The sequence below is a fragment of the Epinephelus fuscoguttatus genome, linkage group LG1 (assembly GCF_011397635.1).
Source record: "Epinephelus fuscoguttatus linkage group LG1, E.fuscoguttatus.final_Chr_v1".
In the NCBI taxonomy this organism is placed as follows: Eukaryota; Metazoa; Chordata; class Actinopteri; order Perciformes; family Serranidae; genus Epinephelus; species Epinephelus fuscoguttatus.
The window spans coordinates 19,556,498-19,577,546 of record NC_064752.1 but is presented as its reverse complement, the minus strand read 5'-3'; the positions used below and the strand labels follow the sequence as shown (position 1 = coordinate 19,577,546).

Sequence of the window (21,049 nt, the reverse complement as noted above, 5' to 3'; positions counted from 1 at the left end):
GATTTGATAAGATTGCACTTTGAAATGTGTTTTGCATCACAAGCATTCTCTGTTTCACACAAACAAGAGAAACTCATCTAAATAATTTCAAATACAGCACAATATTACAAATATAGACAGCTGCTGTGTTCAGTTTCACATATACAGTGTACAGGTACATGTTATATACACCTCATAGCACTGGCTAGTTTGTCATAAACACAGATAACAACAACAAGTCAAAACTGCAAGTGAAGACAGTGAGTAAGGGCATTTTCAAAAATGTAACACAGGCTTGCTGCACACCAGAAGACTGTGCTGACAACTAAAAAACTTCCTGACAATTATTTTAACATTGTTTACCAGTGTGAGAGCTTGGCCTTAAGGTGACTCTATGTGAAAATCAGAGCATACAAGTTGTATGAACATGTTTCTCAACATGAAGGCGGCTGAGCCAGCAGCTAGCAGCTAACAACGCTAACTCCTTAAATGGTGCTAAACAACAGCAACAGTTCTCATGGGGCTAATGGTGTTACCCAGGGAGTGGCGCTATGAGCCCTTGACAACGTGGTCCCAGTATCAGCAGTAACTGCCCAGCATGCACAGTGCAAAGTGCCGTTAATGAGGATACAAAACTATAAATACTATTTCCCTTAAAGTGATACGATACCTGTTTCCAAACAGGTGCGTAGGAGAGGGAAGAGAAGAATAAAACTTGTAGAAAAGACTCTACACACTGTCTGACTTGCAAAAATAAAATGATTTCAATGCTGCAATGTTTCGGTGACTAGACCTTTCATCAGGCAAAGCTTTGCACAGTGTGCAGGAGTCTTTTCTTCAAGTTAATCAGGATACACACATGCACTAACATGCATGCATGCAGCCTACCACAACAAACCGCAGAGAAGCTCAAATTACAGCACTACACGCAGGTATCATGACTATATTCTTTGCTCTGGACACCAGTACTCCACTATATTTTCCTAAAGCAAACTGTGGTTTACTACTTTATCAATGCTCTGAATGTCCCATACATAATCTTTAAAGCAAGACTATGAAGGTTTGAAAAACACCCCCACACATTCTGCTTCTTACTAGGTTTAATGCAGAAGCAATAAAACACACTCTTGCTAAAATACTCACATTCACACGTTTTGCTCGTGTTTTGCTGCTACAGCTGTACTTGGTCTGGTTTGACCTGTAGCGTATGGTGGCTAATGTAAGCTAATGTTAGCAAGGCATTCATGGTGTGTCAGATGAATCACCAATATCAGTTCCTGACTGGTCAGAACAACTACTCAGAAAGTCAGCATAAATTTTGGTACACTTGTTGCCAAGTTGACTTTATATATGCAGAAACATGGCAGACAAAAATAAAGTTGATGGTAATAAACGTTGTATTCAATCGTGTATTCCATTCCAATTTTTTGCTCACATAATTAATTTGTAATGTGGTATCAGGTTGTAACTGTTAGTAGCTGTGCACGTAATGGGACCTCGATTAGTGACAAAAAAATTCTTAAAAGCATTATCCTGATAACAAATCAGGTAAAGCAATATTTTAGTAGTTTTAGGAAATTGTCTGCTGCAGCAACAAGTTTGGGACAAAATCACTTCAGACTGTTATCAAAATGTTTGTGAAAGTGCTCTGAGCAATAAATACAGCGCATCTTTTTTGTAGCAGCAACTTGTTTCCACATTACGACTAGACTCACAAGTCAGTCGTTAGACGCTTTGCTTAACTAAAGACTGATGTGTTTCTCCCTGATTTTGTGTTTAGATGGGCGGATACAATTTCAGAGTTTAAAAAAACTCCCTACATTGCAGAACCAATAGTAAATCTGCAGGGCGGTCCTTAGGTGGCTCGCTGAACTCTTGTGCTCGTAAACATAGTCCGACTGTGTTAAAAGTTTTAAACTGTAAGTCCTTCATTTCCACAATCTTGTGGACTGAGCACACGTTTCATAAGGCGAAGTTAAATCTCTCGGCATCCATTTTCAAGCTCTCTGTGTGTTTGTTGCCTTGCGGACGAGAAAAAGGGGAGCGCACATTTCCGGGAGGGCATGTCCTTTTCAAAAATGCAAGAGGCGTTGCTTTGGAGCTGGCCGTTTTCTCTGGTGTGTTAAACACACTTTAGAAAGGAGTGTCCCCAGACTATCAGAAGGCGGAGATCTCTGATTGTCTGGTGGCGAGACTACATTATGACTCAAAGCTCATGAACACACTGAAGTTGAAAGAATGACTTCCTAACTCAAGAATTGGGACCATCTGAGGAGTTGGTGAATGCAGGAAGCTGTTGCTGCATAACTGACATCACTGAATGACTTCACCGACTTTATGACTGCTTTCTACTACGCAACAGTTCCGCTGCATTTTAGCATTATTATCCCACAGACGTCACCATGGCCTTTATTCAACAAGACTTACATAGTCTTGCTTTTAATCACACGACCACAAGCTCCACACACATAACAATACACACACACACTCTGTCCTATACAATAAATACACTTCTGTGCATCTGATTCTCTCATTGGTTCCTTGTCTTTTTACCTCTTTGGGTGTCTAGCCAACACATTTGTAAAATACAAATACAAATTATGTGGTCAAGCACACAAAGAGATGGTTTGGTGTACAAGTTTATTTATGTGTTGTGGCTATCTGCAGCTGTGTTCACTAATGTGAGCAAAGAGACCTCAGCAGACGTCAGTCTAGTCTACTGTATTTACATATCCCCAATGTGGAACAGCGTTCATTCTGATTCATGACATTTTGATGAAGCGCCTTGGAAACACTCCTCTGTGCCAGTGTTAGTCAGGCATGCAGTGCCTCAGCCCATATGCTGGTACTGAGGGATTTTACTGTAATTCTCTGTAGCGGTGGGGGTCACAGATTCATTCCTGTGCTTTAATAACAGTGGGATTATCAAGGTTCAGCCAGCGAACCCTGCCCTCCCTTCCATCGCCTTCACAGGGCTCACAGCTCCATCCAGCTTCATCCACATCTCAGTTCCTCTAATTTTTATTTTCCCATCTAGTCCTGACTGTCTGCTCTTTTACAGACTTTTCCTCTTTTATTTGTCTTGTCCATCTACAGTCCCTGATTCCTCTCTGCCCCCCCTGAGTCCTCAGTAAATGTGCATGTCTCTATTAATTTTCTTTCTTGTTTGCTGCCTCTCCTCTTCTCACCCAGACTGAGATGGGTTGGGTCTGACTGTGACTGAAGCACTGTTGCTAGGTGCCTAGGGATGTTTTTGTGTTGTGTGTGTATTCGCAAGCGTGTGCATGTGGGGGTGGGTGGTTGCGTGCACTGTGCGAGGCTGTATCGCTATGTGTCTGGCAGAAAGTTAGATGTTCTCTTATGTAAGCGGGTCTTGGCTGGGTAGAGCAGGGGTTTAGCTTGGGGATGCTGGCTCAGGTGGAGAGCAGGAGACAGATGCTATTTTGGGTATACTGCGCTCCTTACATCCTCCAAACACATGAGTTATTCACTCGCACGTGTCTCTTAGTTCTACCAGGATGAAAGGACAATAGAAAAGTGGTGGTGTGCACATATCTGCAGTGACACTTTATCCTCATCCATGTCTGCCAAACACATTAAATATGAAAGTGGAATTTTATTTCATTCATTTACATATATTGGCAAGAGCAATCTGTTGCCTCTGTCTATGCCAGAAACAGTTGAATAACTTAATTTATTAGTCGACCTGCCAAAAATTAATGCTATCCATTCATCGTTTGAGTCATACATCAAGCACAAATATCAGATTAATTTATCCCAGTATCTGAAATTCAAGGATTTGCTGCTTTTCTTTGTTTTATATTATCATAAATATCGTTTTGAGTTTTAATTTATTCACTAAATAATGAATCCATTGATGAAAAAAATATTAAGAGGTTAATCAATAATGAAAATAATTGTCGCAGCCCTACTTTGACACATTAGCAGAGTATTTCAGTCCCATATACTGTATATATGAGACCTGGCTGCAACTGTGGCCTTGCCCCCCTGCTTGGTTTCAGTGCCCTTCTGAAAGCTGTATGCCCATTGGCCATTGTGGCCTCGGTGCCCCGCTGTGTGCTTGTTTTGGTTTTTTCTTTCCCGCCCTGCCCCTCTGCCCTCTCATGTCAAGTTCACCCTGTCAACAGTGTTAGTACATGTGGGTGTAAGAAAATATCAATATACTCGAGTGTTGCAATATTATGTTTTGTGATACTGTATCGACTCCCAAAAACACTGTTGGATTTGAATTGTTTAACATTGTTTTATACTCCTAATTTGTGTTAAAGAATTATGGAAGTGCTTTTATTTCATTTTTTATTACTATACAGTGGGTAGAGCTGAGAATAATAAAGAAGATGGGGAGCAACATGTCCTTTCTATGTTCAGCCATAATGGAGGTCATTTTTTGACTTAAATTACTCGCTCAATAGTAGAGCTGAAAATTTGGTAACCCCATTCCTCCTGCTCATCTGGGTCTCTGTAAGAGTGCTTTCTTATTCTGGGTATTTTTTATTTTTTTTTAAAAAAATTATATTGGAATACATTGATACAAAAAAAGAGATTTTGGGAGGATGGTCATTTTGATTATGTTAATTCGACCAGCTAATAATAATAAGGGGATCTGAGACCATTTCTGCAGATAACATTATTTTAAAGCGCAAAGTTTCAAAAGACTATTGACCAGCTAGAGTGTCTATTGGGAGCAATACACTTTTACTCATGTTGAGTTTATAACCCTTATTTATTCGTCCAAATGTATTTTAAATAAAGTTTCATTTTTATTACTGATCAAGGCAAGTTTTAATTCCTTTGCTCAGACTGCACAAAAGTGTTGCTATGATGCTGGCTATTACAAGAGCTGTGATAAATGCAAATACAGATCCCACTGTTCTGATTGCATGACAAAATAAACTTTATAACCCCTGTTTTGTGATATGTATGGTATTGCCAGATTCTTGCCAATGCACAGATCTAGTAGTTGACTGGCCAATAGTTGGGTGCGTTCATAAATAGTCACTCTGAACACTAGAGCGCACTGGGGCACAAGCTGGACCGTTCTTTAATTTGGAGCACTGTTGGAATGTACCATTCAGTTAAACAGAGCAATACACTCTCAGAGTGGCAGAGTGCACTCTAAGCACTCGGAGTGGCGAGACGGAGCAGCAGAAATAGACACAGAACGCTTTATTAATACTGAACAACAGCATTCTCATTTTAAATTAAAATTACACTGTGGAGGACAACTAGACTTGAAAATTCCAGGCCTGGCTCCAACTAAAGATGTTTTCATTATGATTAATCTCAAAATGATGTTCTCAGTTAACTGGTCAAAGCAAAAGTTCAACACATTATGAAATATGCTTGTTTGCTTTCTGGCAGAGAGTTAGCTTTGGAAGTTGATTGACAGCCCGCGAGAGAGGTGTCAATCCTCTCATCTAACACTTCACCAGAGAGGGAACAAGCTGTTTATTATTTGATTTATAATGCCAGAAAATAGTGAAAGATGTCCATCAAATTCCCCAAATTACAGGGTGATGTTACAAAAGTGTTTTAGTTTTCTAATGTTGTCATACATGTTGGTGATTTTCCCCAGATTAACCCAAACTTCCATTTTTAGTACTAAAAGGATTCCTGTTCTCTCCCTTTGAACCTGCACACAGGCAGGTGACCGTTTTTCATTGTTCTCTGACAGCTTCAGTAATCTCCCTCTTCCTCTCTCTCTCTGCACCTCTCTGTGCATTTATTCCTCCGTTTCAGAACATGGCACTGACCTGGCTCCAGTCTCACCTGCCCTGTGCTAACCCAACCTGTATGACCAGTATCAACCATCCGCACACTTCCAGGAAAGTTTGCTGAACAGGACTGTGGAGAGAGATGCTGTCTGGGACTTGGAGGCGTTCTGTGAGGCATCAGCAGTCTTCTGCAGCACCTGTGGTGAGCCCCAGGGGCATGACAGTGTGTGGTGTCCCTAGTGGTACAGTGGTCCTCGAGGCCCAGTATGACTACAACTACCGTGGCGCTGATGGACGGCAGGTCTGCATCAGGGAGGGCGAACGGTTTGTTCTCCTGAAAAAGACCAACAGTGACTGGTGGCAGGTAAGAAAACAGTTCATCTATAGTTTGTCTAGTGTCAGTTAAACCGAAGATTTTAGAAAAACATGGACATAGCATCTACAGCCTTCCATAGGTTTCTGAGGAAAGAGCAACATTGACAATATTCTGCATTAATTTTTCAATACTTTCCAACTTCCATACCCTGATTGTGGCTTTTATCCCCAAGATCACATGTTCGTACTGAAAACGTAAATCTCTAAAAAAAAAAAAAAAAAAACTAAAAAAAAAACTCGTAACACATATGAACTTCAATTTTTCCTGAAGCTAAATGAGTTCCTAAAACAACTTGGCACTGTATGGCTTTTTTGTTGAGGACTGTTTTCAGTGACGGATTTAGTGGGCAAGCTTGTATTTACAGCAGCGGTATGCACTGGTGTACTTGGGTAGGTTTATGAGAACAAAACATGATAAAATGCCATCTATGGTTTCCTAGTGTGCAGGGAAACGTGATAAAGGGGCCTCCTGGGTGCCCTACCAGTGGAGAAAATGTGATGCAGTGTACGAAGGAGTCCTCTTTAAATGGAGAAAACTACAGGCTGCTCTACATGCTAGAGAGCTGGTGCCTTGAGTTCACCAATCGTAGTCCAGTGTACGTGGGATCGACTTAAAATAAACTGCAGTGTTGGTGTTTTTTGTTGTTGGTGGTGTTGTTTTTACAATTTTTGGACAGTAATAGAGTAGAATAAGCTATATCAGGATTTTCCTACCAATTTTATTATTGTTAACTAAGTCAAAACTAAAAACTAGGTGTGGAAAAAAAACATTTTAAAGATTTTATTTTGGCTTTTTCACAGTCTAATTTTGAAAGGGGAAGAGAGAGGGAGAGAGAGAATAACATGCAGCAAGGATATTGCCTTCATGTATGGGACCCCGCCACCCACTAAGCCATTGGGCGCCCCTGAAAAAAATTTTTTAGTTAACTGAAATTAAATTAAAAATTAGACTTTAGAAAAAAATTAAAACTAACTGAAACAATAATGTATGCTGACGAATAAAATAAGATAAAATATTATAAATTGTTATAATAATATATTATAATAATATTTATAGAGTGACTGTGAGTCAGCTGCCTTCACAAAGTGTGTTTGTATTGTAATATCTATTCTGACCCTCTTATATTTTGCACCTGACAAATACCTCTCACATTATAATAATAGTAGTGACCGAAAGAATGAGATTGTGGATAGTCTGAAATGAGTTTCCTTCGTGGGGTGGCTGGGCTCAGCCTTAGCGATAGGGTGAGGGGCTTGGATATCCTTAGGGAGCTCAGAGTAGAGACGCTGCTCCTTTGCGTTGAAAGGGGTCAGTTGTGGTGGTTCAGGCATCTGATCAGGATGCCTCCTGGGCGCCTCCTGTTAGAGGTGTTCCTGGCACGTCCAACTGGTAGGAGGCCCTGTAGCAGACCTAGAACATGCTGGAGGGATTACATATCTCATTTGGCCTGGGAACGCCTTGGGGTCCCCCAGGAGAAGCTGGAAAGTGTTGCTGGGGAGAGGGATGTCTGGGGTGCTTTGCTTGGCCCGCTGAGAGCAGAAGCAGATGAAAATGGATGGATGGATGGATTATAATAAAAATTAAAAAAAAAAAAAAACTAATACTGAAACTAATAAAAACTAAAGTAAAACGTATCATTTCAAAACAATACAGGAGCAAACTGAAATAGGCAAACCCACTCTGAAAACTAACTGAACCTAAACTTAATAAACCAAAATTGAAAACAACATAAAAATAAAACTAACAAAAAATACTATTTGTCACTTTAATAACTTTGTTGCCTACACAGGAAACACTTGTTAGGATCAGTTTATTGTTAGTTTGGCCCTATTTTGGAGATTGGCTAACAGTAAGATACCTGTCAATCAAGTGCACACACTCTCAAACAGGGGTGGACAGTATCGATAAACACTGAATTTTATACCACAATTCAAATTGAGAAATTATTTACTTAAATATTTTGACTACAGTCAGATCTTTGTCAAATTAAGATGAGCATTAACTCCTTTCCTCTTTGCTGTATTCCAGTGGTTTTGTACCTACGGTACATGTGATGTGTGTATAATTGAACTTTTTCCAAAATCTGTGACAGTTGACACATATCCATGATGTCACAGTCTACTGTATATCATCAAATCACCACCATGCGTCACATCACAAAAGGTGACTTTAACCATTGAAACCATAGAGTTCTGTGTAAAAAATATTACCTACGTATTTCAAAAGAGAAGTTGTGGGTTTTTCGTGTCTGATGGATGTAACAGGAACTGTAGCGCAACACATTTCCGCACAGGCTCCAGGCCACAGCTGTGTTGGTGGACGCTTGGTTGAACTAAGTGGATTTATGAGGGCGAAAATAGAAAAAGCGTTTGGAAATCTGTTTGTTCTTTGACAGGTGCGGCGGATTGGAGCGGCCAGTAAAACAAAGCCACTGTATGTTCCTGCCACGTATGTGACAGAGGTGCCTATTGCACCGATGCCCTCGCCGCAGCGCCTGGTTGTGTCTGCCTCGCTGAACTCCAACCTCAGGATACTGCCGAGGGTGTCACTCTCTCCCACCCCTAAACAGACCACCTATAATGAGCAGAGTCAAGGTAAAGTGTGAGAGAGTCTGAGAAGACAGCTGCTGTGTGTTTTTCAGTTTAATTTTGTATTATAAGTGTAGACAAAAATAACAAACATGTATGTTGATGTTCTCTTGAGTATAGAAGGAAAATATGTTCTGTGTAGATTTATTTATTTTACCTTCCTCTCTCAGTGAACAAACCCATCTTCCGCTCCATGGAAAACCTCAACTCCAGCAGTGCCTTCCAGGGGCAGGAGGACAATGCCAGCATGGGCGGAGGCCGCTTCCCCACCCTGCCCCTCTGGTCTGGTTTCACCTTTACCCCCAACTCACCCACCTCTCCATCAGGCCACCTCATGGTCCCTGGGTCCCCCGCATCTTCCACATCATCACAGACTGGGCCACACAACCCCAGGGTGGTCCCCATGATCACTCGGAGCCAGAGCTCCAGCAACCTGTCTGAAAACGTGAACGAGAACCCATACGATGAGGTGGGTGGCGGCTTCAGCAGCCACACCAACCACAGGGTGCCCAAGAAGTCTTGTAGCCAGTGGGACATGGTGGGAGCCTCTGGCAAGAACAACCATCTGCAGGTAAGAAGAGGCAAGACCTACGAACCCCAACAGATGTTACTCAAACATCTGGTTCACTCAGCAGGGCCACACTGACAGGGGATTTCTGTACTGTATTTGTAAACCTAGGTGTTACCATTGTATTTGTAAATTTTAATTTCAAGAGGACCACTTTCTGTGTTAACTTTTGCTGGTGTTTGAGATGATTTAATGCAACTGAGCATTTGTTGCCATAGTTTTTGCGGTGTGTCCTGCACTGTTGGAAGTGAAGACAGCAAACAAACAAGTAAAGTCAAGAGGGCGTGAGCTCAAAACAAACTTATTATATTTGGTAAGACGATTCTTTTTTTTTAGCCATTTAGCCACATTATTTGTGTTATTATTAGCTGTCACACGTTAAATATCCTTTGTTCTGTCAGCATCAGATTATGTTGTTAATGTGCTAACTAGCGTCTTGAGTCCGTCCTGACGGTTTCCCTTTTTGAATGATGAATACAGACTACTGCTGTCTACAGGTATGGAGAGTTAGTTCCTCTCCTGCAGGCACTGAAGATACATGTTAGTTGACCATTGACTGTAGTCTTTGTGGTGTGTTCAAGTGCAACTTTTTAGCTAAGACACAGGCGACATGAGGGAACACAATAGTCAGACTTCTTCACCACTAGTTAGTTCATTGAGCCCCTCATGTTGAATTAATGTTTTTTGGAAAGGTGCAGAAAGCTCACGCTTCTTTTCTCTATCAATGTTATTTGAGCCGGAATCCATGTTTCCAAAATCTGTACAACAGAAGTGCTGAGTCAAAATTATAAGTCACAGTGACCAGTAGTCATAATGACCAAAAATATGGTCATGATGCCCAGAATGACAAATATCAGAGTTTCCCTTCATTTAAACCAGATTTGGACATGTTCATATCAGCTGTGTGCGAGTAAACCTGGTGCCCAGTGAGACAAACGCCTTTCACAAAATAACTGACATAGACGTCCAACCAATGATCTGTAAATCAAAGGTGGATTCAGCGACTCTGGAGAAAGATAGTTGATACTCAACACCCAAACAAATACACCCCTCTTGTCAGAGTTCCTATAGAAGCTCTGGTAATATCTCTGATGTTATTTACGTGTCATTACTGTCATGGTGTAGCTTCATTCCTCATGTAAGAGGACGTGGAAGTGGGAGAGTAGTCGACATAGTGTTGTGTGTCTTGGTTCATGCCACTTCGTTTGTTTCCCATTTACAGAGCCAGGGCTGTGAATGGACACACAGCACACACACACAGAACAGACAGATGGCAGACCATGAGGAGGTATTTGCAAAATTTGACAAAAAGTGTATTGGATTACAATTGCAGACTGTACCTTTAATGTAATACAGCAATCCAACAGTCTAACAGAGTGTGAAAAACACGCAGTGACATTTTATACTCATCCATGTCTAGTAGCCAGCAGTCGTCATGTCAAGTATTTTATGCATTTGCACACCAGCACAGTTCGAAAAAATATTTTAGTCTCATTGCATCTTCTTGTTCTGTAACTTATCACGTGCATTTCCCTTGTCACTGCACATTTTACACACACTGTTAGATTGTTAGATTGCTCTACTACATTTAGGGCACAGTCTGCGATTGTAATCCAATACACTTCTTGTCAAATTTTGCAAATACCTTCTCCTGGTCCGCCAACTGTCTGTTCTGTGTGTACGCTTTGTCCATACACAGCTGTGGCTCTGTAAATGGGAAACAAACAAAGTGGCTTGGACCAAGACACAACAGTAATGACACATAAACAACATCAGAAACAAACTGAGCTTGATTTCATGTTGCTGTACAGACAGTCCATCTGAAATGAGTTAACAGCAAGCAAGTAAGAAACTAAAGACATTAATCCAGCACTTTATCCAGCACCAAAGGTTTTTGGATGTACGTACTCTACATCAAATACTGCAACCGACAACCTCAGTTGAACCTACTACCACTATGGTTAACAGTTATTGAAGTTTTACAGGTTTAAGCAAATATTTTTATTTGATAGTCAGCAGGTACTTATTGGAAAATGTTAGAGGGCCAAAACAGGAGTACATTGGTAGCTGAGTGCTTACAGTGCGTATAATCGCAAAGTTCTGGGTTCGATTCCAGCTTACACAAAATTGATACTGAATAGTATGAACAACAGTGAAGAACATTAAAGAAAATAGGCCAAACAATTCCATCCTATGTAGCTGCAGTTAAAGGAAGTGTGGGATTAGATTAATTTTGACTTCCTATAATAGGTAAAAATTTCTAATCTCATGGCTTCACAGGTCATAACGCCCAAATTGTAATAAACCAGTTGGTAGTTGGCCTTGTGACTGTGCAGGGTGTAACTTAAGAAACAAATTGCAAACTATAGGTCTTTGCCTTTCGTTTCTTTAACCTCAGTCAATTGGAAAAGCTTTTCAGATGGAAACAAATAACACTATAAAACCGATTAAAAAGAAAAGAAAACGACCTTGTGCATATTTACCAGACATCTGAGTACAGCTGTGGCAGCAGAGGTTCTGTTTGATTTACGTCTGTACTTGACCTCAATAATCCTCCTACAGCAGCAATCAAGTTAGCATTGTGGTGACGTCGGAGCTTCCCTGCATTACATCAGAGGGGATTACACAAGGCAGAGTTGTTGTCGAGAGAAGTACTGAAGGTTATCTGTCTTTCAGCTGAGGGAAGCTCCCACAGCCCAGTTTTGCCTCCACTGAAGCGTGCATGCACCGGTGACTTCCGACTTTGGATGTCTGTGATCTCAGTGGAAATGACAGTTCTTTTTTTGTTTCTTTAAATCTTTCTCATTCTCTCTAACCTCGCTGTCTGTTTCTGTATCTGCCCCTCTCTCTCTCTCTATCTCTGAGGACCTTTGTCGTTCAAGCCTTTAATACCAGTGAGCAGTATAATTGCAGCCACATTCAGGTCATAACGCCCTGTTTTTCATCCAGAAAACTCTCTCACCATTCATTTTTGCCAGCCCTTTTTTTTTTTTTTTTTTTGCGCTGCCACACTGATGATGAATTTAAATTAGATTTAATCTTTGTCCTCCGCGGGCAAAATCCCATTTGAATTTGAAGAGATAAAACCAACCGATTTACATATTTTAAAGGCTGTTTTGATAGCACTTCTGTCTTAATTTGTACACTACATGGCCAAAAGTATGTGGACACCTGAGCAGTATGCCCATAAGTATTGGTTGAACATCTCATACAAAAACAATGGGCATTAATATGCTGCTACAATAGCCTCCATCCTTCTTTTCTTTAAACAAGGTATTTTTATTGATATTCAATAAGACACACAAAGCATCAACAATGTAACAGAGAACCAACAAGAACAGAGAGAGAAAGCCAGACCAGCCTAAAGATATAAAAGACAAAAACGAAAAATAAATAAATTAATAATGAATAATGTTAAAAATATGTACATAAATATAAAAAAAGAAAAAGATAATAATTTAAAAAATATATATACAATTTTGTAAATATACAAAACTATATATATATATATATATATATAGTTTTTTTTAAACAGACAACAAATTAATTAACTTGTGTGACATAAGTAGGGTAGTATTACATGTTCTATCGCAATTTTCCAGCTTCCAGAACCTGCTGCAGAGATTTGCTCCCATTTATCTTTATTCGTTATCTGGATCCCCCTTAGCTTCCACAAAGTGGTCGCTAGTCTTCCTGGGGTCCACACACGCAACACTAAAAATACATCAATTTAAAATTACACAGTATCAATGAGACGATAACTTTCAATATCAGTCCAAAATTAAGACAAAAGAAGAGTAAAAATTTAAGTAAAATTAACAAAAATGTTCAAGAACTGCCATCACAAAATTTACACATGATTCACCAATTTTAATTGCTCACTTGATGTGTCACATACCCGTGACAAAAAACGCTAGTTATATACTAGTTTATCCCCAGAAAACTGAGGTGTATTTTTTTAAGATGACAGTATGCATGAACAACAAAGGACTAGATTTTAGTTTAGCCTCCACACACAAAGGCAGTAATGAAGTCAGACACGGATGTTGAGAAATAAAGCCTGCCTCCTGAAGATGATGCATGGTGTTGAAGCGTAGGCTTATTGCGGGTCAGTCGAGTTTTCTCCACACCAGACGTCTTTATGAACCTCGCCTTGTGCACAGGGGCGATGTCACGCTGAAACAGGAAATGACTTACTCTAAACTGTTGCCACAAAGAAGGAAGTACACTACTGTCTAGAGTATCATAGTTTGCTGCAACATCAAGGTTTCCCTTAACTGAGACAAAGGGGCCTAATCCATACCATCATGTGGACTGGGGTGTCCACGTACTTTTGGCCATATAGTGTATGACAGAGAGACAGATAGAGAGATAGAAAGAGAGAGACGTGATTGCAATAATTTCTCCTCCATCACATTTCACACATTTTTCCCACTCATACCAGTGAGTTATTAGACTAAACATAGTGAAACAGAACAGTACATTTACAGTATATCGACACAGCAGTGTGTATCTGCTCTATAAATGAAGCTTATGTATCTCGCTCATGACATTTTGTGGTACAGTCACCATGAGCATGCAGCCAACTGTGAATAAGCACTTGACCACAGCTCCGATGAAGGTGAGAATGCCACAGCTGAAAAAGAAGAAGAGGTAGAAGAGGAAGTGTTTGAATATGAGCCAATTCTGAAAAATATGAAGGTGTCAAATATTCTGGAGAACAAATATAAGGAAATAAAAAGGCTGCTGACACCAGGCAAAGAAAAACAAAATCATAACTTGTGTCTTTACACTGTGCAGATCTCTCTGAATGATCTTAAAAGTCTTTCTTTTAAACACAATTTGTTTATTTGAATTGAGGAAGTTTGCAGAACAAATACAAAAGAATTTCTTTGCTTTAATATTTACCATACAGTGCATTTTTTGGCAGCAAATCGTGGCTGGTATTGTACAAGTTTGATTTTTTTTTCTTTTGAAACACATCCTTTGCTTTTACTAAAGTATAAAATTTTTAAAATATGGTATAACAGCATATTTTAAATCATCTTTGAACCCATTCAACCCTGTTGAGTAACTTGGTTTTGTCTAACCACTGAGGTGATAGGGATAAACAGTTGAGACAGGAAGTCTTCGGTGAACTCAAGACTCAGTGCTGCCCCCTGGAGTGAATTCACATGCACACACTTAACACACACATGCATTCATACACACCATGTTCCCTCTGTCATGATCTGAAACAACTTCATGTTATGTAACAGGGATCAGTCAATCAGTCAGTGAGTTATGTCTCAGCTATAATTGGTGGGAAGATGATCCTCCACTCATGTCCTTTAGATTAGTTTCATAGGATTTGTAGATGTCTACTCTTGTAGCTGTTGAGTTAGTCCTCCCTATCCGGGCGAGCACGTGCGTTTCTATAAGCTCTGTCCTAATCCAGAGTCCGACGGGTTATGCCATAGTAAGAAGCGGCGGGATTTATTTATTTATTTGTTGTTTCTGTCTCTTCTACACAGTGACATGTTTTAATTTTTCATTCACTGCTGTCTGCGACTTGTTGCACTTGTTATGTGCCCCTGTTGTGAAAACACACACATTTTTGTTCACATAATAAAGTCAAGTCAATCTTATTTGGACTATATATAGTATCTTAAAATCTATCTAGTATCTTAAATTACCTACTGTAGTATCATTAAGACTTGATTTGGATAAAGAAAAACACTGGTGAATTACAGAAATATATACACAGAGCCATGCAGTGATTTGCATACTGATGCACAAACAGAACAACAAATATGCATAGAGTTACTCAAGGTAATTTAAAGATAATGGTGGTGATATTCAGTCTTGTTCTTATTGTCAGCAACTCCTATAAAAAGACCAAAACTAACAGTATCATCTGTGTAGCCAGAGTGACATCTGACGCATTCTTCTGTGCCATAAAGCTTCATTTTTGTCCAGGAACTTTAAGGAAACAGAGTAGCAGGTTGCACTGGGTGACATGTTCCTTCATTACAATGAACGCAGCTTTATTTTGAGTCAATAATACCCCGTGTATTCCGGGTACTCCGGCTTCCTCCCACAGTCCAAAGACATGCAGGTTAATTGGTGACTCTAAATTGGCCGTGAGTGTGAATGGATATCTGTCTCTATGTGTCAGCCCTGTGATAGTCTGGTGACCTGTCCAGGGTGTACCCTGCCTCTCACCCAATGTCAGCTGGGATAGGCTCCACGTTTTTTTTTTTCCATACAGACTTTAAAAGTTTGAACGGGATTTGTCAGGGTGTTAGTGACATTCATGTCATATAATAAACAAGCCAAATTAGCCATCTGAGCTAATGCATGCTACTGTAACTACACTAACAACGGATCGGACGTGTGCAAGAACATTTTTTGGTGACACGATATCAAACAAAAGCCAGAGACTGTGTCGTATTAAGTTGCTGTGAGCTTCTAAGAAGAGAGCAGAAGATAATGTTAGCTCAGGGTCTGACCAGGTAAAGCCTCTCCTCCTCTGGGCAGCTGCCTCCATCTTACTCACACCCATCCTTGGTCTGGGTCTGCAGCTGCCTATACTGGACAGCAGCATGAAAGCGTGGAGCGCTCACTCTGCAGTCAAATCTGGGGACTGAAATGTCCCCAGAAGTACACTGCATGTTGACTGACAAAAAAACAGAAAACTGCTTAACGTAAAGAATCTCAGTTAACTGAGGGGCCAGCGCCCAGCTTTTTGGGGAAATTATTTAGACATTATTAAAAATAAAACTTTATACTTGTGTCCTGTTTTAAAGATTTACGTCTTCAGAAGGGACAAATAAGCTTGCAGCTGAGTATTGAAAGACACACAGGTGCGTCAGTGACTTAGTGGATAGAGCAGGCGCCCCATGTACAAGGCTGTTGCCGCAGCGGCCTGGGTTCGAGTCAAGCCTGTGGCCCTTTGCTGTATGTTATCCCCTCTCTCTGTCTCCCCCTTTTACACTTGGCTGTCATGTCCATTAAAGGCAAAATGCTAAAAAAAAAGAAAGACACACAGTGTTCATTGTAATGAGGAAACTTGTCAATGATGTGGACAAACAGTGGAGCTCTGTGGCACAGAGGAATAAGCTTTATCAGGCTTTGGCCACACAGACTTAGTGTGTTAGTAGGAAAAATGAATTGTTGGTTTTGAGCTTCTCATTTCTTGATAATACAATGACTTAAAATACAGAACACCTCCAGCTGTATACTGTCATAGCATTACTGAACTTAAGTTCAATTCCTGACAATTTGTTTTGAGTCATAATGTCTGTATTGAAGCTATGATTTTTTTCTTTGGTATTCAAGTTTCATTTCCTTTTCTTCCACGTCCACCTCTCACTCTCCTTTCTCTTTTCCCTCTGTCTGCCTAAAAGGTCCCAACAGAGTCCTATCTGTCCCAGCTGTCCTGGCAGGACTCTCCTCTTTACACTGAAATGCAGCCAGGGAAACGCCTGTCGCAGCCGGAGCCGCCCTGCCCTGCCCCAGGTCAGCAGCCTCTTCAGGTCATGGACATGTGGGAGCAGTACACGGACCTGACAACGGGGAGATACTTCTATGTCAACAGCATCACCAAGGAGAGGTCCTGGAAACCGCCTCGCCGGTCACGTGGACGCACCCCCAACAAGGTGAAGCACCCAACACAGCCAAAGTTCATTCACTGTTTGTTACTCCTCCTGAATCCATGTTTTTTTTTGTCTTTTACTGAAATTGCTTTAAATTTGAAAAGGTGGGCATTTTCAGAGCTGGATGAAAGCTTCGTCTCTCAAAGGAGAGGATAGAAAAAGGTCAGGGTGTAGAATAAAAGAGTCTGCTCATTTATATGCTCACACAGTTTGACTGTATCAGCACTAAAAGGGACCTTTCAGCCAAAGAACTTCATAAGACCTAAAGGAGAGCACCCTGGCTCGCATATTTTCTCTTTGCTCAGACATGAGGTGATGCAGACAGGGCTGCTCGCACAGTGATCACAGGACAGGTTTCCACAGCTGGAAGCTGAAGCCTGGAGCATGCCGGGAGACTCATATATGAGTTTGAGTGGAAGTGACTATATATTCTCACTTTGGCATAGGGTCACATTGAACTCAGCACTTGGAGAGCTGCTAAATATTACATTCTGACTGGCCAAGGATAGACGTGCTTTAAAGAAATACTCTGACATTTTTGGAGATAGGTTGCTCATTTACTTTATTTTTGAAAGTTAGATGAGAAGATTGATCCTGCCACTCATATCTGTATGTTTAATAGGCTTTATGGCTGCAGCCAGGAGATGGTTAGCTTAGCTTAGCTTAGCTTAGCATACAGACAGGAAACAGGGGAAACAGCTGGCCTAGCTCTGCCCAAGCTAACAAAATCCGCTTATCAACACCTCTAAAGTTCACTTATTACCGTGTTATATTTCATTTGTTAAAGCCATACAAAACCAAACTGTAAAAACAACAATTCACTGTTTTATGGGGGGGTTATGGCTCTGAGCAGTTGCCAGGCAACCAGCAGAGAGTTCAGGAAGTTACGGCTGTCAGCCAAGAAATACTTGGCTCCATAGCCGCCCTAAAAACAGTGCTCCGAGGTGGTGGTAGGTGGATTCTGTTACCTTTAGAGAGAGCAGGGCTGGTCATTTCTCCCTCTTTCCAGTCTTATTGATAACTAAGCTAACTGGCTGCGCAAAGTACCTGTATGTTTAGTGGACAGATATGAGGGTGATATTGATCTTTTCATGTAGCTGTCCACAAGAAAGCAAATAAGTGCAAAGTACTGGTCACAATTTCAAACTCTTTCTGTTGATCAAAGAAGCAAAATGGTAGCATCCATGTTGCCGTGTCTTACCAGCCTTGTTCTCACAACTTGACCACTTAAACCACCAAGCATGTCATGTACTTGACCTCCCATGTCACAACCATGAGCTTGCAAGTTCCATTTTAAGGCACCAAAAGAGTCAAAGGGGTGTGGGATATCAGATTCCTACTCTAATATGTTTGAGGATGTAGTTGGTAGCTAATAATATATCTAAGACCTTTCCTGTTTCACAATCTGTGGTATTTTTTTTTTCTGTTTCTCTGACAGGCCGATCCAGTACAACCACAGACGTTACCCAGAGAAACCAGCCATCTGTCGCTGCCACTTCCTGAAACTGGCAATGGAACAATGCACAAGGTAAGACTACTTTACAGCTGAAGACGTGGTGAAAATTCAGCCTCCCTGATGACATTTTGTGTGATTTAATGACTAGATTCTGAATGACATTATCTACATTAATAACTAAAATCACGGGATATATTGCATGTAAATAATGAGGACACATGACCTCATTAGGGAGTCTCTTGCTCTGCTGCTTTTGTTGTTTTCTCCACCCTCACCTGTATCTAACCGCAGAGAGCAACAAGTACACACCCAACAAAAGCATTTACCTTTAACTTCAAATCACCTGTGTTGTTTTCAAAGTGCCGCACATTTAGGAAGAATATCACCACTGAATATCACATGTATTTATAATATCATATCATCATATTTAACAAATATGGCATATTTAAACTTTTTATTATATATCAATTTGTTCATTATATAGTGATATATATTTAAAATCCACCTGCATTGTATTTAACCATTTTTTTTATGATCCTTGTCACAAGGAAGTTCGTACTGAAAAAGGTGGTGAGGAATGTGTTTATGACAGTGTGTGCCAAGTCAGTTGTTAGTGGTTGGTTTAGTTTTTCTTTTAACCATCTTTCATTTGCCACTTTAACACTGTCAAGCTTTTATATTCTTAAAGGGAAAGTTCAGATTTTTTGATACGTGGTTCAGTGAGGTACTTCTCCATAGGCACTATACAGTAGATGTTGGTCTGCACGCTCAAAATTGGAGAAGCAGGCAGGAGTGCTACCATGGAAGATAAGCTATGTGCTGCTGTGGAGGGAGGCAGCAGCGCAACGCAAAAAAGTGCCCCCTAAAAAAATTCAATATCAGTTTAAGCTTATGTTATATGAGGAATATTTTCACAGCCCTTTCTGTCAGGGAACTGAAGCCGTTATCTATTCTCTCTTCAAAGCCACCAGACACCTTTGACAAAGACAATATTTTACCTCCCAGCACATGGGAATTGCTGGCTTACTGTTGCCAGAATCGCCTTGTAGCGAAGTCTGCTGGCCAAGTCAGTTACAAACTGTCCGTAAACAGTGTGTTCAATTGCTGCAGGACAAGAGGCTGAGTGTAGCCATTTACATCCCTGCAGCTGTTGACATGTTTGTCAGTCTTTGGTCCTCATGGTGTGTCGGTGTGGAACGGTGGGCTGCTGCTGCTGCTCGCTGTATGTGCACGTCACACACTCGTACTTATTTACTGATTAATTGGCACTGGTAATTTAAATTATTGTGGTGTGTTTATCATGACTAGGGTCCAAATGTGGCTCAGGTCATTTTGTTTCTGTTTTCACTGTTTCATCAGAAAAATGCAGCTGTGGCAAGTATCTCAATATCACTTTTTTTATTTTATATATTAAGAAGCTACAAATTATATTAAAGTACAAAATAAGCCTGAAAAGCTGTAAATCAGAATGGAAGTACGGAGAGTCATCGCTATAGAGACGATCACTGTCAGGTTTTCAGAATGATTCAGACCAGCATTGCATTGCGAGTAGTTGCAAGTTTTAGCTGTCTCGTTATGTGACTTTGGTGAATCTGAACTCACCCTGTAAAACACCAAAGTCTCACAATAACACAAAAAACTAACCGTCCAAGGCAGCGGTGGTCCAGCAGCTCCGGTGTTCTGTGAGGTGAAATTACAGTTTTTGTCAAAAGAGTCTGGTGGCTTTGAAGAGAGCATAGAAAATAGCTCCAGTTTCACTTGGGAAATCGCCAACTGACAGCAGGGTAAAGTGGTGAAAGTATTTGAAATATAGTGTACACTAGACCCTAGCATTTCCACACACTCTTAAATGTGGCCGCAGTTGTCGTCATTCGCCACTCTGTCAAGCACCTACTGTATTTCCTCATTACCGGTGACACAGAGGGAAGTCTGCACCCCATTTATCGTCCATGAAACGGGGTTGCACGCTGACATTTTCAGAACAAAATAAAACAGGCTGCAGTGAGAGTCTCATATACACATATATCCCACAGGATATTTAAAAATAGCAGGTTTATGCATTTAGTCCTTCTCAGGCAAGCTCAGGGGTTTAGTGTTGCCGGAGCCCACAGGTATGATACTCCGCAACGCTTTTTTTTTTTACTCCGAGTGAGGATTAGAATATATGCCGTTCACATAAACTGGTCGAAATTACTATATATTAATGTCACAGTAAAATTTATAGTGTGTTGATGGATTCATGTCGTCAGCTGAGTAACATTACAAGTTAACGTTTCACCTTAAAAGTTGCCAACAGTCGGCCCAGTGAATTAAGTTATTTTTTTAATCTGACTCCAGCTGCTGCAAGAGGCAACGATGCAAACAGCTAAACACACACTTCCTGCCCACTGTCATACAAATGAATCTTTGTCAGTGTCTATCTATTACCCAGAATGCACAGGGTGTCCAGGCCTGAACTGTTGTCCAGATTAAAGCGGGGAGAAATGCTGAGCGGGTCCAAATTAAAAAGGGGATTACATCTTTCTAGTTGCCACATCGCTTACTGACCGACTTACTATTTATTTACTAACTACCCTCTGACACACACACTTCCTCTCAGATGGTGTTTTTGTTGGGCTAATCCCTGAAGGGAATAACGAGGTAATGCCTCTTGATCTGATGCAGATGAGCAGAAGCCATTAGAGCCACATGGAGGGAGACAGAGGACTCT

The 21,049-nt window shown here is 40.7% G+C and overlaps 1 protein-coding gene across 2 annotated transcripts in view; it reads left to right on the top strand.

Moving 5' to 3' along the window:
• arhgap9 (Rho GTPase activating protein 9) overlaps positions 1–21,049 on the top strand; it is a 69,658-nt gene that overhangs the window by 13,792 nt on the left and 34,817 nt on the right. For both annotated transcript variants that reach the window (XM_049577293.1, XM_049577285.1), the window contains exons 3-7: positions 5,740–6,078; positions 8,486–8,684; positions 8,849–9,249; positions 16,635–16,886; positions 18,322–18,411. In XM_049577293.1, the coding sequence (XP_049433250.1) occupies positions 5,857–6,078; positions 8,486–8,684; positions 8,849–9,249; positions 16,635–16,886; positions 18,322–18,411 (1,164 nt within the window). In that variant the 5' untranslated portion in view covers positions 5,740–5,856. The remainder of the gene's footprint in view (positions 1–5,739; positions 6,079–8,485; positions 8,685–8,848; positions 9,250–16,634; positions 16,887–18,321; positions 18,412–21,049) is intronic.